The 15,453-nt window shown below is 44.4% G+C and overlaps 2 protein-coding genes across 2 annotated transcripts; one reads left to right on the top strand and one right to left on the bottom strand.

The window, feature by feature from the left end:
• Positions 1–9: 9 nt before the first annotated feature.
• On the bottom strand, positions 10–7,440 carry dennd6b (DENN/MADD domain containing 6B). Its single transcript, XM_020452089.2, has 17 exons — positions 7,009–7,440; positions 6,744–6,782; positions 6,585–6,627; positions 5,796–5,908; positions 5,325–5,405; positions 5,103–5,208; positions 4,841–4,983; positions 4,645–4,700; positions 4,346–4,468; positions 4,125–4,220; positions 3,876–4,036; positions 3,638–3,792; positions 3,496–3,549; positions 3,304–3,413; positions 3,087–3,189; positions 2,827–2,901; positions 10–2,685 (listed from the first exon to the last, which is right to left on the bottom strand). The coding sequence occupies exons 1-17, from the start codon at positions 7,159–7,161 to the stop codon at positions 2,563–2,565; spliced, it is 1,734 nt and encodes a 577-aa protein (XP_020307678.1). The 5' UTR covers positions 7,162–7,440; the 3' UTR covers positions 10–2,562.
• A 145-nt stretch (positions 7,441–7,585) lies between these two features.
• On the top strand, positions 7,586–15,086 carry LOC109864355 (leukotriene A-4 hydrolase-like). Its single transcript, XM_020452087.2, has 18 exons — positions 7,586–7,781; positions 8,427–8,557; positions 8,815–8,935; positions 9,747–9,920; positions 10,232–10,284; positions 10,412–10,484; positions 10,615–10,755; positions 10,857–10,880; positions 10,978–11,048; positions 11,255–11,366; positions 12,255–12,399; positions 12,494–12,597; positions 12,705–12,775; positions 12,954–13,008; positions 13,120–13,215; positions 13,328–13,410; positions 13,498–13,602; positions 13,782–15,086. The coding sequence occupies exons 1-18, from the start codon at positions 7,608–7,610 to the stop codon at positions 13,912–13,914; spliced, it is 1,866 nt and encodes a 621-aa protein (XP_020307676.1). The 5' UTR covers positions 7,586–7,607; the 3' UTR covers positions 13,915–15,086.
• Positions 15,087–15,453: the final 367 nt, after the last annotated feature.

Genomic DNA, 15,453 nt, shown 5'->3' with positions numbered 1-15,453 from the left:
GCCTCTGAGTTATCTTTTAGCACAGTTTCCAACTTTTATTTGTAACACTAACAGTATATTTGCATCAGAAACCATAAACTTTATTTATATACAAAAAAACTATAGGTTATTACAAATAAGTAAACACCAGGATCCAAATAGTAGATCAGTATTATCAATACTCATCTGCAAACTGCAGTTTACTGCTTCCCTAGTGACCAAATGCCTTTACAGTACTTCACAAAACAAACTGAAAACTTATTTAAGTACCACATATACTGTACTTATTTGAGAAATAATAGGGCTGCGTTTACAAGGGCAGCTCAATTCTGATCTTTTTCCACTAATTGGTCTTTTGACCTATCAGATCTTTTCACAGATCTTTTGATCTGATCGATCAAAAGACCAATTAGTTCAACAATGATCATAATTGGACTGCCTATGTAAAACGCAGGCCTTGTAGACAGACAAAAGGGAGTGAGGTAGAAGCCCTGATCAGCTGCATTCGTTTTACATTCACTGTTAACCTGCAATGTAATGAGTGGTTGTAGTTTATGAAAGATGTTAGCTGATGGAGGAATATCTAAGCAGAATTAGCTTGGAGCTGGTGTGGCTTTGGCTAGGACTGGCACTGTCAACCTCGTAAAAAAACAACAACCTGCACATACCCACAAGATAATCTACTACATGTGTTTTTTGCACTCATTGACCACTATAACGTTAAATAAATAAGCTCAGTTTCAGCCATATGTCTACTGTGCACCAAGTACACTACATGGCCAAAAGTATGCGGACACCTGCTCGTCGAACATCTCATTCCAAAATCACGGCCATTAATATGGAGTTGGTGCCTCCTTTGCTGCTATAACAGCCTCCACTCTTCTGTGAAGGTTTTCCACTAGATGTTGGAAAAGGGACTTGCTTCCACTCAGCCACAAGAGCATTAGTGAGGTCGGGCACTGATGTTGGGCGATTAGGCCTGGCTCGCAGTCGGCGTTGATATTCATCCCAAAGGTGTTCGATGGGGGAGGTCAGGGCTCTGTGCAGGCCAGTGAAGTTATTCCACACTGATTCCGACAAACCATTTCTGTATGGACCTCACTTGTGCACGGGGATATTGTCATATCGAAACAGGAAAGGGCCTTCCCCAAACTGTTGCCACAAAGTTGGAAGCACAGAATCGTCTAGAATGTCATTGTATGCCGTAGCGTTAAGATTTCCTTTCACTGGAACTAAGGGGCCAACCTGAACCATGAAAAACAGCCCCAGACCATTATTACTCCTCCACCAAACTTTACAGTTGGCACTATATGCATTGGAGTGTTCTCCTGGTATCTGCCAAACCCGTATTCATCCGCCCGACTGCCAGATGGGGAAGCGGGATTCATCACTCCAGAGAACATGTTTCCACTGCTCCCGAGTCCAATGACGGTGAGCTTTACACCTATCCAGCCGACGCTTGGCATTGCACATGGTGATCTTATGCTTGTGTGTGGCTATTCGGCCATGGAGACCCATTTCATGAAGTTCCCGATTAACAGTTCTTGTGCTGACGTTGCTTCCAGAGGCAGTTTGGAACTCGGTAGTGAGGGTTGCAACAAAGGACAGATGATTTCTACACGATTCAGTACTCGGGGGGGGGGGGGGGGGGGGGTGTTCCGTTCTATGAGTTTGTGTGGCCTACTACTTTGCAGCTGAGCCGTTATTGCTCCTAGACGTTTCCACTTCACAATAACAGCACAGTTGACCGGGGCAGCTCTAGCATGGCAGAAATTTGACAAACTAACTTGTTGGAAAGGTGGCATCCTATGATTGGGCCACGTTGAAAGTCACTGAGCTCTTCAGTACCGGCCATTTTACTGCCAATGTTTGTCGATGGAGATTGCATGGCTGTGTGCTCGGTTTTATATACCTATCAGCAATGAGTGTGGCTGAAACAGCCAAATCCACTAATTTGAAAGGGTGTCCACATACTTTTATACATACACACAAATCTAAACTGAAATCTGCAATCTAAGCTTTCGTAACCCTGGATATTTAGAGGTGTTTCAATGTAGTGTGATTTGTTTGTGCTTGATCAATATAAAATACTGAGATTGATGAAAGACTCAAAATGTAGTCACTTAAATGTAATTCACCCCTTTTATGGGTTTAATGACAAATAAATAAAAATGTAAAAGGTGCATATGCTAGTTATATTTTACGCTAACAACTGCATGTTACATCTAAATATCTGGATTAGAGCAAAAGGCTATACTCACATGTCCCTCTTCCCAGGTATATGCTTCAATCCCTCTAGCAACAATCACGATACTTAGTGAAGGCATAATCTCATGAAGACTACATTTCAACTACTCTCTATTCCCCTTGACCTAATGTTACAGTCATGATGAAACAGCTACGTTTCTTATATTACCTACACTTCTAGTTATACATCTTCCATTATCTTACTCGGAGGGGGTAGTGGTTTGGGTGATGGCAATACTTTTAGTTTCAGGTTGTTATTAAAAAGACGTCAAACAAAACACTATTCAGTGTCGGTGTGTGTATATATATATATTCAGAAGTGCGTCAGTGTTAGCGTCAGTATCTGTGTAGTACAGTCTGCAGGTCCTCTGGTAGAGAGCTGATGACAGTCTGGAGGTATCCCTCTAGTTTCTCCAGCACCCCTTCTTTCACCGGGAGCTGCTGCTTTCCAGCCTTCATCTGGAGTGGGGGGACACAGACAGAGACTAGAGTAGGCAATGGTTTGCGGTACAGAATTCATTTCCCAACACTAAATACAGAATGTTACAAATGGCACCCGTCGAGGTGAGTGTAATGGACATATTGATGGGTTTTACTGACCAGTTTCTCTCTCAGTTTCAGAACCAGGTCCACGATCTCCACCTCTGACTTGTCTTTGGTCCAACCCAGCAGGTCCTGGGCGAGCAGACCATAAACAAAACATTAAACTAATCAACTCTTATGGGTAGGGAAAGGACTCCTAACTGAAGTGAAGTCAGTGGAGTCGTGAGGTTGAGTTGATTGGTCACATGATGCTCTGTAAGTAGAGTTAAAACTAATGTCTTGAGGTGTGAGTGAAGAAGGCTGTGGGGTCAACTCACAGCATCACAGATGACCTCTAGGTGGAGACATTCTAGTTTCTGGGTCATCTCCCTGTGACGCAGACGATACCAGCCATCGAAGTTGGGGGACCTGAAGAATTTCCTACAAGGCCATACATTGAAGTGCAATGCATTATGGATGATTTGTTTAGAAAAACATATGCCACAACAAGATACAATAGTTAGAAATGACAGATGAGGTGGCAGGTGAACATACCTGTACAGGCCCACCCAATCCCCTTTAAGCACAGAGGTGAGCTGAGGTCCAGCGTGCTCCAGAGTCCCCATGAACTCCTCCTGACTGAAGGGACGGATCTGAGGAGGGGTCTGAAACACACACACACGTTATTACCATATTCAAACAGTATCACCATACTATAGAAAAAGGTTTGTTATCAATATCACCCACCTTCCAAGGAGTCACAGACCTCTGCAGAGGCATCAGGCTGGCCAGGTAACGTTCCTGGGGGAGACAGCCAGAGAGACAGGTGGGACACACAGCAGGACAGACACAGTCTATATAGGGGTGATAGGGAAGGCAGTCCCCTCACCAGTGGGATGATGAAGCTCTGGGTGAGTTCTAACAGATGTCTCCTCAAGATGGCGCTCTGCACCTCAGACGGCCTCTTCCTCTGGATCCCTTTTAGGAGTCTTTTGATGAGGGACTTGTCTTTTTGAAGGAACATTTTATGTGCTGTGTAGATACCTACAGGTAGGGAGAACATGTTTTTACACACTAATAACTCACTCTCTCAAACCATGTTGGCTCCATACCTCTAGATGTTTTACCTGGTTTAGTGTCCAGTGTTTTCAGCTTGGCTAGTTTCTTCACCTTCACCTGCTTGGGCAGATCACCTGACATCTTGAGTTCTCCAAGGCGTATAATGTGGGGCCAGGACTGGAAGGTCTTTATGAAGAAGGGATTAGTGACCCCCAGAATCACATTGGGACTGGAGCGAGAAAGGGAGCAGGGTGAGCTGAGTTGCCCCCCCCGGGTATGATAGAGTATAAACAGTGTTTAGAGTAATCCCTACTCACGGTGCCTGTGTCCTAGTGGTATACTCTTTAAACTCAGTGTCGTGTATGGTGAAGTAGGGCCTGTAATCACAGCAATACCGCAGTGGCGCAATCGAGCTGTAGAGATGGGAGAAATAATCCTTTCATTTTACAAACTCCCCGAATTACATTGAGTCACGTTACATACACGAGACGCTAAATGTCATACATCATATGGCATATTTCATGCATTTTCTGTTTACCTCACTAGGGCCAGCACGGTTTCCGAGGAGACAGTGGGAGAGGGTGCCATGACGACCACAGGCTCCCCTAGCAGCATGAGTTCCCAGAGCATCTGCAGGTGGATCAGGAAGGACTGGAAACACCTGGACAGGTCAGAGGGCAAAGGTCAGTTCATATACGACGGATGCTGCTTTCACTAATACAATACATCCTCAAATTAAACTGAAAATACAGCTTAAAGTTCAAGCCATGTAATTTACATAAACACAAACAGATACATAACTATTTATAGTATATGAAGTTTAGATTTTTCACTTACTTGAACAGGTCAAGCTCATGTATGGTCGGTAGCATCATAGGGGCTGGTAGAAGATTCTGATATAACAGAAACATACTTTTTTTTTAGATGAACAGTCCTCTAGCGATACCAATCAACTAACATCAACTTTACTAACATCATGGAGAAGTCATATTTTTATGGGCATGTGGCCCATCACATAGAAAGCTACACCAACCTCCTTTTGTGCCTGTTTCTCCGGGCTTCCCCCTGGTTTGTCATTTTTGGATGGGATCCTGACCTGCATGACCACGCCCATCACAGGCAGGTTGAGTGTCAGCCCTGGCACCGGAGATTGCCATTGGTCAATCTCGTTGCACACTGCATGGTGGGAGAGAGGCTGTACATTAGAGCCCTAGGTAACTATAATGGGAGATTAATTAGAAATAAGATAGACTGGGAAGGGAGAAAAAAAAAGACAAGAAGTTATATCTCCCCACCTGCTTCAAGGCAAGGCTCCAACTTCTCAAAATACTCTGGAGCTATGATCTGCAGCAGGGACTGGAAGAGGTGGACATACGGTAGTCTGGACACCAGTACAAGAGACTAGAGAGAGATAAAGAGTGAAAGAGAAAAGGCAGGAAAGAGAATGAAAGAGAAAACCAAATGTGAATACATTGTGGTTCTGATGACGAATCAGATCTGTAACCTAAGCTTCTCACCTTCTGAAAGTAGCCTCTTTTGACAGAGGCGTCCTTGACTTGTCTGAAGTAGACATAGCCATAGAAATGGGCCAGCTCTCGCTGAGGGAGAAAGGGAAAGATGAGAATAGTCAAGCTATTGCAATGACAGACAATTAGTGGTCGCTGACATTATATTCCACTCCAGTCACTGATTTAAGATTAGCTGTCCCTACCAAAGAACCAACCATAACCCTAAAAGGTAAGCAACCAAACTGTCCTTAGCCTGGACCACTTATTCAGTCAGGCCGATGACAGACGCCCAATCCCAAATCACCCCCTAAGACTAAACCCTACACACTTGTGGCAATGTGAGAGGATTTGGTTGATATAAGCAATATGGTGAAACTTTCACCTAGCCTATCAGAGTGTATTACCCTATTGCTTACACCTGTCAAATCTAATCAGATCTCCAAAAGTGTGATTTGGGATTGGGCCAGACCGAGGGCTCACCTGTAGTGTGACAGGTGCGTCTCTGCTGTAGGCGTCCTCCTCTCCGAACCAGGAGCCCCTGCGGCCCACAGACTGACGCAGTCTGAAGCTGAACTGGGTGTCTCCAAGGCATCCTGGGAAACACATCTCACAGGTCATGTGACTGATATAGATTTTTGGCCCAATCCCAAATCGACCCAACACGTGGAGATCTGAGTGGATTTGAACAGTGTAAGCAATTTGGCAGGGATCATCAACTTGATTCAGCCGCGGGCTGATCTTTTCTTGAGCAGATGCTCAGAGGGACGGAACATAATTACAAATCATTTGTAGACTGCAAATTGACGAAACAGATATAATATTTGACTAAAACCTAATAATTTCAAACCTTGCTTACATTTGTATACGATCACATGCATCTCTCTACTATGTGTGGGAATACATTGGAACAGATTTCCAAAGTTAAAGTCACTTGGAGCTGATTTGCTAGTGTTTTTAACAGTCTTTTGTGTCCAGCAATTAAAATAAAAACATATTTAAACAATTTTTGTTTTTTGCTCAGAAAACTTTGGGGGCCAAATAAAATACCCTGTGGGCAAATTTCGGCTCGCAGGCCGCCAGTTGGAGAACTCTGCAATATGGTAATAGTTCCAACTTCTGATAGGTTCGGTGGAAGTTTCACCATATTGCTAAAAGCCATCAAATCATGTCAGATCTCCACAAGTGCTTAGGGACCTGGATCGATTTGGGGTTGGGCCTATGACCGTAATGTATTTTGTGATGATAGTTTGTGTCATCTAATACACTAACCTGAGTAAGAGTCAGGGAAGGACAGGTAGCAAATGCTAGTTTTCTGGAGTTTAAAAGGAGAGGAAGCACAATCAAGGACATACACAATTATTGACAGGCAACTAACTTGTTATGTATGGGGGGGGGGGGTCACAAAAAGAGCATACACCAATTTCCTACCTCCTTCTCAGTTAGTTTCACATCGTGTGGGTACACAAGCTGGAATAGAGGAGAAAGTGCCAAAATGTCATGTCACTATTCCACACGCCGGCAGGCCAAATTATGAAACACATGAGAGGTTGATGTGGGCCAGGTTACTTGGATCGTGTTGATTTCTTTCTGCAAGCAAACATGACTTTGTACACGGGAACATTAGCACGCTAGCTAGCTAGATCGGATGTCAACAACACCTGCTACAGTACAGTACATTGCAACCCCACAATACCTCTATGGCTTGGCCGAGCTCGAGGTCGAAGGTAACGACGCAGACACACTCCAGCCACGACGAGAAACGGGCCCATGGCAAACTCGATTCTGCATTCTCTGCCGCATTCGCCGACTCAACAAGACGCGATTCGGAGCTGTCTAAAGGGTCCATTACGACTCAGTGGTCCATTTCCTCATTGCCCTGAATTATTGTGCTGCCCTGTTGGCTATTTGCTTCGCTCTCCAGTGAGAAGGGCTTGAAGTGACAGCTGAACCCCCCCGTCCTGTATTAACAGATAGTTGTTATGATAAAAGCAAAAAAATATATTTAAAAAAACAAGCGAAATACAAAGACTGCTTTGAAATCTACATCACTTTTCATATGATTCCAATGTTTTCCCCACGACGTATTTATTAACGCAAAGAAATAGATTGTTGAAAAGGGAACGGAAATGTACCAACTCATTCTGGGACATGTAGTGGTTTGATTATTAATTTAGAAAGAAACTCAACACATTTAGGTCCAGACTAAACTACAACCCCCACAATGCATGCAGCAGGGCGCTGTCACATGGACGTGCGGTGAGCCAGGTAGTAGTTCATTTGCGCTCACTCTTCATGATCCTGGACCCGAACATGGCTTCAGCTACAGACCCCTGCTCATTTTCCTCCTTCTCCAAGTGCGTTACCAAGCACCTGAATCTCACCTACCATGTGGATTTTGACAGCCATGTCATCAAAGCTAAGGTCGCGCTCACCGTGGAGGTTTTAGTGGATAATTTCACGTCTTTGGTACAGTATTCATCTCATTTCTCAATCTGGTTCGCCAGCAAGCTATTAAACTAGCTAGCCAAGTTAATTAATTCTTCCTAGAAAATGCCTTTATGTTGCTACTAAAGTTGACGTGGGAAAAAGCCTTGTTTCAGTACACGTTGTTTCAGTTGGAAGCCTTGTTTCAGTTCACTTGTTTCAGTACACCGCTACAAAGCATTTGGTTGAGTTTATCAGACACAACGTATCACACACTGCTGCAAGACACGCTCTGAATATCACTCATTTTAAATCTGATCATTAGCGGGTCAATTCAGGAATGATATGTAGCTAGCCATATGTTCTTTTTGGCACTGTTCTGCTCAGTGACAGTAATACTTTGACAGGTCGAGTTGGCATGTGATACCAGGCACGTGAACTTTAGAACTGAGTCCATACTGTGTTTCTCAGAGCAGGTGTAGGAAATGTAGACCGCGACTTGGGGCCAGATAGAGACAGAATTATGTATTTCTTATGGTGACAGCTGTTTTCAGTCACAATCTGGGGGTAGATGGGTGATGTGGTTCTTGTAGTTGCTGACACACACTGTTGGTTACCCAAACTCATTTTCCCACTTCCTTTCTTTTTTTTCTTTCCTCTCTCTCTCTCCATCCTTCCTATGATCAGACCCTTGACACGAAGGACCTGAAGGTCTCTAAGGTAACAGCCAATGGACAGGCAGCAAAGTTCACTCTGGGACCCAAGCACAGCTTCATGGGAACCCCTCTGGAGATCACACTGCCCTTTGACCTCTCCAGGTAACCACACCATAGGGGCCTGTTCAGAAGGATGTAATGTTACAGAACGTGAAGATAGAAATGGATTGTGTAGAACATATACGATTGTTTGTCATATAGAGTAAGGGAATAGTGTCTTCTCTATTCACTCCATTTCTATCTGTAACGTTCAGAAGACTGCACATCACTGATTGCACCCCAGGCAACTCAACCCTCAGTTATTGAACTGATGGAGGCTGGTTTAGGGGTAATATTTAGTGTGTGTGTTTGTTTCTCAGGGGTCAGCATGTGATCGTGGAGGTGACTTATGAGACTGCACCTAGTGCTTCTGCGCTGCAGTGGCTCACTCCTGAACAGACTGCTGGGAAGAAACACCCCTACCTCTTCAGCCAGTGCCAGGTAACACACACACACACACACACACACTGTGAGTTTATGGACATGCATAAACATTAAGTCTTATTGTTTTTTTTTATACAAAAGACTGTGCCACAAACAGTACTTTTATGGTAAAAGTTGTTGCTGTGGCATCAAAATGGAACATTTACACAACCTCCTCTGCAACATCTGCCCAGTGTAACTGTAGTCACGCACAGAAACCACTTTTGTAGCTAGAAGTTCTTATCAGAGGAAAAGTGCTGTTAAATGGTTATAACCAGTGCCAGATGTGAGACAAATAATGCACTTCTACAAGCATAAAAAGTCTTAATTTTTGGTTGGATGCCAGTCTTGCTCAACGGTCATTTTAACTGTCAGAGTAGTTGTAAGACTGCCTCAAAAGACATCACAAAAGAACACTTCCCCAACCCCATCTTCTGCAGCATCCGGCCAGTTGTATTGTAGTCCCACACAGAGACCTGTGCTGCTCTTTTGAAGTTCTTAGCCGAAGGAAGATGTAATCATTTGATCGTAACCTGTGCCAGTTGAGGTTGCTTTCGCCCCTGCTTTCTTTCTCCATTATACATCCCTCTTCTTCCTGTATCACCTGTGTGTCCAAAGGTGCAGTGTTCCGCTCCGGCACAGATAAGCTTTATGAGAGGACCTTGATCATTGGCTCCTTTGTCGCTGATATTGATAGCAGCCTTCTATATTACTGCACTCAATATGTCTTTGTTTACTTCAATGAAGTATATTTGTCCGCTCTTGGAGATAAATCCAGATTAGGTGGCTGATGTAGCAATGTGCTAATAACCACCTCAAACCCCTCCAGGCCACCCATTGCAGGAGCATGGTACCCTGCCAGGATACCCCCGCCATGAAACACACCTACTATGCCCAGGTGTCTGTCCCCAAGGAGCTGGTGGCTGTGATGAGCGCTGTACGGGATGGACAGGAGCCTGATCCCCAGGACAGCAGCCGGGCCATCTACCGCTTCAGACAACCAGTCAGTGTCTCTATTCTCTATCACTTTCTATCCATCTCTCCATCCAACCATCCATTGTCATCCATAGCTTAATGCTGCCAGTCTTGCTTTTTTGACTTGACTGTTCAAGGTACAGCGCTGCCAAAGTAGCTGCTGATCAAGCAATAAGGAGTTAATTACAAGGAAAGTTGAGATGAAACAGCCAGATAACAAAAGGAACCCGTCGTAGCATGCCTGCAATCTGAATGAAGCCCATTCTCAGAGACTGGTGTTGGAGCAGGTACATGGCTGTGTGTGTCTGACCGCTGTTGTTGACCTTTGACACCTCCCAGGTGCCCATGCCCTCTTACCTCATTGCCATCGTGGTGGGAGCTCTGGAGAGCAGGTACACACACACACACACACACACACACCCATACATGTAACTATTGCCCTGTTTTCCTACTAATTATTTAAATTAATAAATGATCCGTGAAATATTAGTAATAGATGTTTGCTTGTTGTTTTACAAGAGAGATTGGGCCCAGGTCTCGTGTTTGGTCAGAGAAGGAGTTTGTGGACAAGGCAGCTTTTGAGTTCTCAGAGGTGAGTTTCTCAGTATTTAGTGTATCTGTGAGGTACGTCGGTGATTTGTCCATGTCCCACTCATTCTACATCAGCAGAGTTTAATATTGAAGTGTGTGTGTGTGTGTGTGTGTGTGTGTGACCCTCTCAGACAGAGACCATGTTGAAGACAGCTGAAGACCTTGCGGGTCCGTATGTGTGGGGCCAGTATGACATTCTGGTCCTGCCCCCCTCCTTCCCGTATGGAGGCATGGAGAACCCCTGCCTTACCTTTGCCACCCCCACACTGCTGGTGAGACACCTTACACACATCACAATACCAAATCCACCTGCCTGTGTATATATATATATATTTTTTTTTTACCTTCCTTTGTTCCCATGTTTATCTTCTAGGCTGGAGACAGATCCTTGTCCAATGTAAGTAAGTTCACAGGTGTACTTGTCTTCTCAAGTATGTGTTTTATATCTGTGTAATGGCTGTGTTAACCTGTGTCCTCCTGTTTTCTCTCTCCAGGTCATAGCCCATGAGATCTCTCACAGCTGGACTGGCAACCTGGTGACCAACAAGACCTGGGAGCACTTCTGGTATGGCACAGAAAAAAAACATTCTATCCATTTTTCTTTTCTCACTTGAATGAACGGGAATGATATCATGTCAATTGGTGAAATGAGCCATAACTGAGTATCGGACTTATGGGATGGAGAGATAGAAAAGAGCAGATCGCTTTCCGGAGTTAATGAGTTCATAATTTGTGTGTGTGTGTGTGTGTGTGTGACCCTTCCTTCTCCAGGTTGAACGAGGGTCACACGGTGTACCTTGAGAGAATGATTGGCAGGTCTATGGAGAGTGAACAGTTCAGACAGTTCAAGGCCATGGGCGGCTGGAAGGACCTGCAGGAATCGGTGAGAGAACACACACACACACACATGCATGAGTACACTGTAACACTGTTACACACACTGGTACACAAAGCCTTGTTCACGTTTGGCAGTTTGAAGTAACTCAAATCACTTTTTTTTGTATAATCTGTTATTTTTCCGGAAGTTTGAACAGCCAAAAACCACATGGAATCGGATATTTGAAGTCAGATATACATCTGATTCCTGGCCATGCGGCTTGTCTAAACGGTCAAATTGGATGAATTTGCTCTCAAGTGGTTTTTATTTGGCATATCTTGTTGCTTGCTAGCTACTCTATTGACAGTTTCACAAGAACATGTGGTAGCTAACTAGCTTTGTTAATTGTTCACCAACAAATGAGTGAGTCAGTGGTAGAGAGCTAAACAGCTACCTAGCTAGCTAGTTGACTGCTGTGGCTAACCAAAAAGGACTTGTTTTTGAAAGTTAAATCGTCTCGTCATTTGAGGCTTTAAAAGTGTTCAAACGCTGTGACTTTGCTCGTTCAAAGTAACTAGGAAACGTCCATGGCAGGCATTGTTGTCACCTTAGATTGTTACTTAACTTTGTGTGATAGGAAGAACGAGCACCGCAGCCAATCAGCCTACACCACTGTGCCCACACCCTTCGTTACTATAACAATTAACGTAGACATGTCAGCAAATGACTCCTGTCTGAACCCACAGAAATCCGATTCTGTAACTTGCTGTCTGGACAGTCAGTGTTTCAAAACGGATTTGAGCGTTGAGGCCTGCAGTGTGAACAAGGCTTAAGTAATGTCTGACTTCACTGAAAGACAAGCCACTTACATGTGCATTTCTACGTGTGTGCGTGTGTGTGTGTGTGTAACTCTGTATGCCCGGCCTTATCTGATCTGTTACCTCTGTCTCCCAGGTGAACACGTTTGGGGCCAACAACCCTCTGACCAACCTGGTTCCCAACATGAATGAGGTGGACCCTGACGATGCCTTCTCCTCTGTCCCCTACGAGAAGGGTTTCGCTCTTCTATACCACCTGGAGGAGCTCATGGGAGGACCTGGTGAGAGAGACACACACACACACACACACATTTCATTCAGTCCATTTTTTTTATTGAAGACACTTGCTTCATGTTAATTGTCTGTCTCTTACAGAGGTGTTTATGGGTTTTGTGAAGTCGTACATCCAGATGTTTGCTTACAGCAGCGTCACTACTGAGGAGTGGAAGAAGTACCTCTTCACCTACTTTAAGAACAAGGTACAGTAACCGCCACTCTCCACCTAACCGAGCTGCTATCAGAGCCCCGTGCTGTGGCTGTTGAACGTGTCTCTGTTTCACTTTCACCGCTCCCTGTCCGATCTCAGGTGGACATCCTGAATAAGGTGGACTGGAACGCCTGGATGCACACCCCTGGGATGCCCCCCGTCAAACCACAGTGGGTTTACCTTACCTAACCGTTTCACTCGAGAATCACTCACCGTGGCTGCCTGTTACCCCTTTTGAGCCACACTTCTGTTAGTTTGTGGGTCTGTGTCACCGTTTACCTGTCCACACAATCTGAGGTGTGTGTGTGTTAAATCAATGCCACCCCCCCCCCCCCCCCCCCCCCCCAGATATGACACCACCATGGCAGATGCCTGCATCGCGCTGTGTAAGAGATGGGTGAAGGTGAGGGTACATGCTCCACATTGATAATGCGTATGTTCTAGAACCTCATGATGGTAGAACACAGCATTTTTACAAGTTTTACTGTATGTTAATTTCTCTCTCCCTCTCTAGACCAAAGAGGGGGATCTGGGGAATTTCAGTGAAGTGGATATGAAGACTCTCTCCACCCACCAGCTTATAGAGTTCCTGTCTCTGCTCCTGCAAGAGGTAGACACGTCTCACTGTCACTCACCTGGTCATCATAGCAACCTTCCATAAGCCATGTGATCGTTCTATTGGACTCCAAAGCAGACCAATGACCCCTATCTTCTCCCCCTAGGATCCCCTCCCCCTCAGCCATGTGAAGAGGATGCAGGAAGTGTACCGACTCAACGCCCTCAACAACGCAGAGATCCGCTTCAGGTGAGAACCTGTTCTGGGGTCCCATCGTTCAGTATGTACTGGCAAAGTGTTTGTCATTGGCTCTCACGGTTGGCTCCTTTCTTCCAGGTGGCTGCGGCTGTGTGTCAAGTCCAAGTGGGAGGATGCCGTTCCCATGGCGCTGAAGATGGCGACAGAGCAGGGGAGGATGAAGTTCACACGGCCGCTATTCAAGTAACCAGCGGCGCCACTATCTGAGACACGATCTCTATGCGTTGTTGTGCTTTCTGGATAAAATTATTTCTAGGCAGCATCTTGTTAAAGACACGAGTCCTATTCTCTTACTTAGGCACCCTTTGTGTGTGTGTGTGTGTTCTACCTAATCCTGCTCTTTCTCCCTCCCCTTCTTTTAGAGAGGTGTACAACTTTGATAAGTATCGCGAGGAGGCTGTGCGTGTGTTCATAGCCCACCGGGCAGCCATGCACCCAGTGACGTCTAATCTGGTGGCCAAGGACCTGAAGGTGGACACTGGCAAGAGCACCTGATTCTAATTGGAATCCCCACCGGAAGCACTCCGAGACTGGCATTTTTACCCGGGACACAACCCCCGCCCCATTGCCCAAAACGACCAGAGAAAGCTCGAGAGAAGCTTTCAGTCAAACCCCCACTTTTAATAACCGTCTACTTTGCTCGGCCGCTATTCAGAATTGTCTTTTTTCTGTTTGTTTTACATTAAGGTTTATGATACGTCGAGCAGAGTTGTGGTCAATATTGAATTTAATTCAATTCAAACTAATTTTCCACAGCCTACAGGGAGCAGAATTTGAATTGAAGGAAGTAGAATTGAATTCAAACCAATTATACTAAAACATGGAAGTCTCTTAATTTGACAAATCTTTTATAAAAAGCATATGCCACATATTAATACACATAACATTTCATATACTATGGCTCTATTCAATCAGATCCGCTTTAGCAGACATCTGCATAGCGGTTGTTTTGACAACGGAGGTGGAACTGTCAAATCAACAAGTGACTCCCAGCATTATACCTGAAGCGGACATTGCCATTGGCTGCATGGCGTTGCATTAACAGAAATCCCGTGAAGCCTTTTTTACAACTTTGAACACTGAGATGTAATCTACACCTCGATTAGGATGATAGAAAGTCATTATTTTGTTAAATGATTTTTCAATGATTTCTATATAGCCAACAATTTCTTGTTCTGAATTTCTAATGCAAGTGAGACTATCGCCAGTCAACGCTTAATCTGATTGAATATAGGCTTTAGTTTGATTATACCTCAAACCAGTATTTTTCTTTGTCATGAGATGTTAGCTTATTCCCTTTCCTACTAGTGTTTGATCTAATGCATTCTGGGAAATGTATTCGGATATGTAAAGACGTTAAGGAAATGATAGACAACCCACAACATGATCTTAGAGTATTTCACACCACTGCAATTATTTCAAATAGTTTGAAGAGAATGTGCAATTCAATTCAGAATTGACCCCAACTTTGACATTGAGGTATTCATCTCAGGGCAGAAAGGTAAAGAGAAGAAAAAAAAGGTCTAAAATACATTTGTTTTAATTTGGGGAGGGAAACTCATTTTTAGAATGGTTTACATTTTATCCAGAATCAAATACAGAACCTGTGTGGATTAGTTCCAATATCTCATCCTTTATTTGATGCCATTAAACACCATGATCATAGAGTTGTGAATGTCTCGTGTTTTTTCATGATCAGTTGACAGTATTAGGCAGTTTCACGTCCCAGCATTTGCCCTCTAGCAGTAATCCTGAGAATTGAAGAAAGAATCTGAGAGATGGTTACCAGTCAACACTGGACTCTCTACAGACTTCCATCCCATTCTGCTGGCTTCAGACAGAGAAAGGCTGGTAGGTAGATGTGCTGGATCTGGGATATGTGCTGTGTAGGATATAGGGCACCCAGATTGAGGCCAGGATTCCAAGACCTAAGGCAACAGCACTAGTATGCTGGAACATTAATGTGGGGGTCAACCCATCTGCCTGGACTATTTTGAATGCATCATAGTCTATATGTTAAATATAAATATAGTG

The sequence above is a fragment of the Oncorhynchus kisutch genome, linkage group LG19, assembly GCF_002021735.2.
Source record: "Oncorhynchus kisutch isolate 150728-3 linkage group LG19, Okis_V2, whole genome shotgun sequence".
NCBI lineage: Eukaryota > Metazoa > Chordata > Actinopteri > Salmoniformes > Salmonidae > Oncorhynchus > Oncorhynchus kisutch.
The sequence above is the reverse complement of the archived record's forward strand: the minus strand, read 5'-3'. Positions and strand labels throughout refer to the sequence as shown.

Coding starts and splice junctions, on each gene's coding strand:
- dennd6b (XM_020452089.2), bottom strand. CDS start 7,161: ATGGACCCTTTAGACAGCTCCGAATCGCGTCTTGTTGAGTCGGCGAAT. Junction 3,550..3,637: donor AGAGCTTCATCATCCCACTG/GTGAGGGGACTG, acceptor TGTCTCCCCCAG/GAACGTTACCTGGCCAGCCT. Junction 2,902..3,086: donor TAGAGGTCATCTGTGATGCT/GTGAGTTGACCC, acceptor CTGCTCGCCCAG/GACCTGCTGGGTTGGACCAA.
- LOC109864355 (XM_020452087.2), top strand. CDS start 7,608: ATGATCCTGGACCCGAACATGGCTTCAGCTACAGACCCCTGCTCATTT. Junction 8,558..8,814: donor CTGCCCTTTGACCTCTCCAG/GTAACCACACCA, acceptor TTTGTTTCTCAG/GGGTCAGCATGTGATCGTGG. Junction 8,936..9,746: donor ACCTCTTCAGCCAGTGCCAG/GTAACACACACA, acceptor AAACCCCTCCAG/GCCACCCATTGCAGGAGCAT.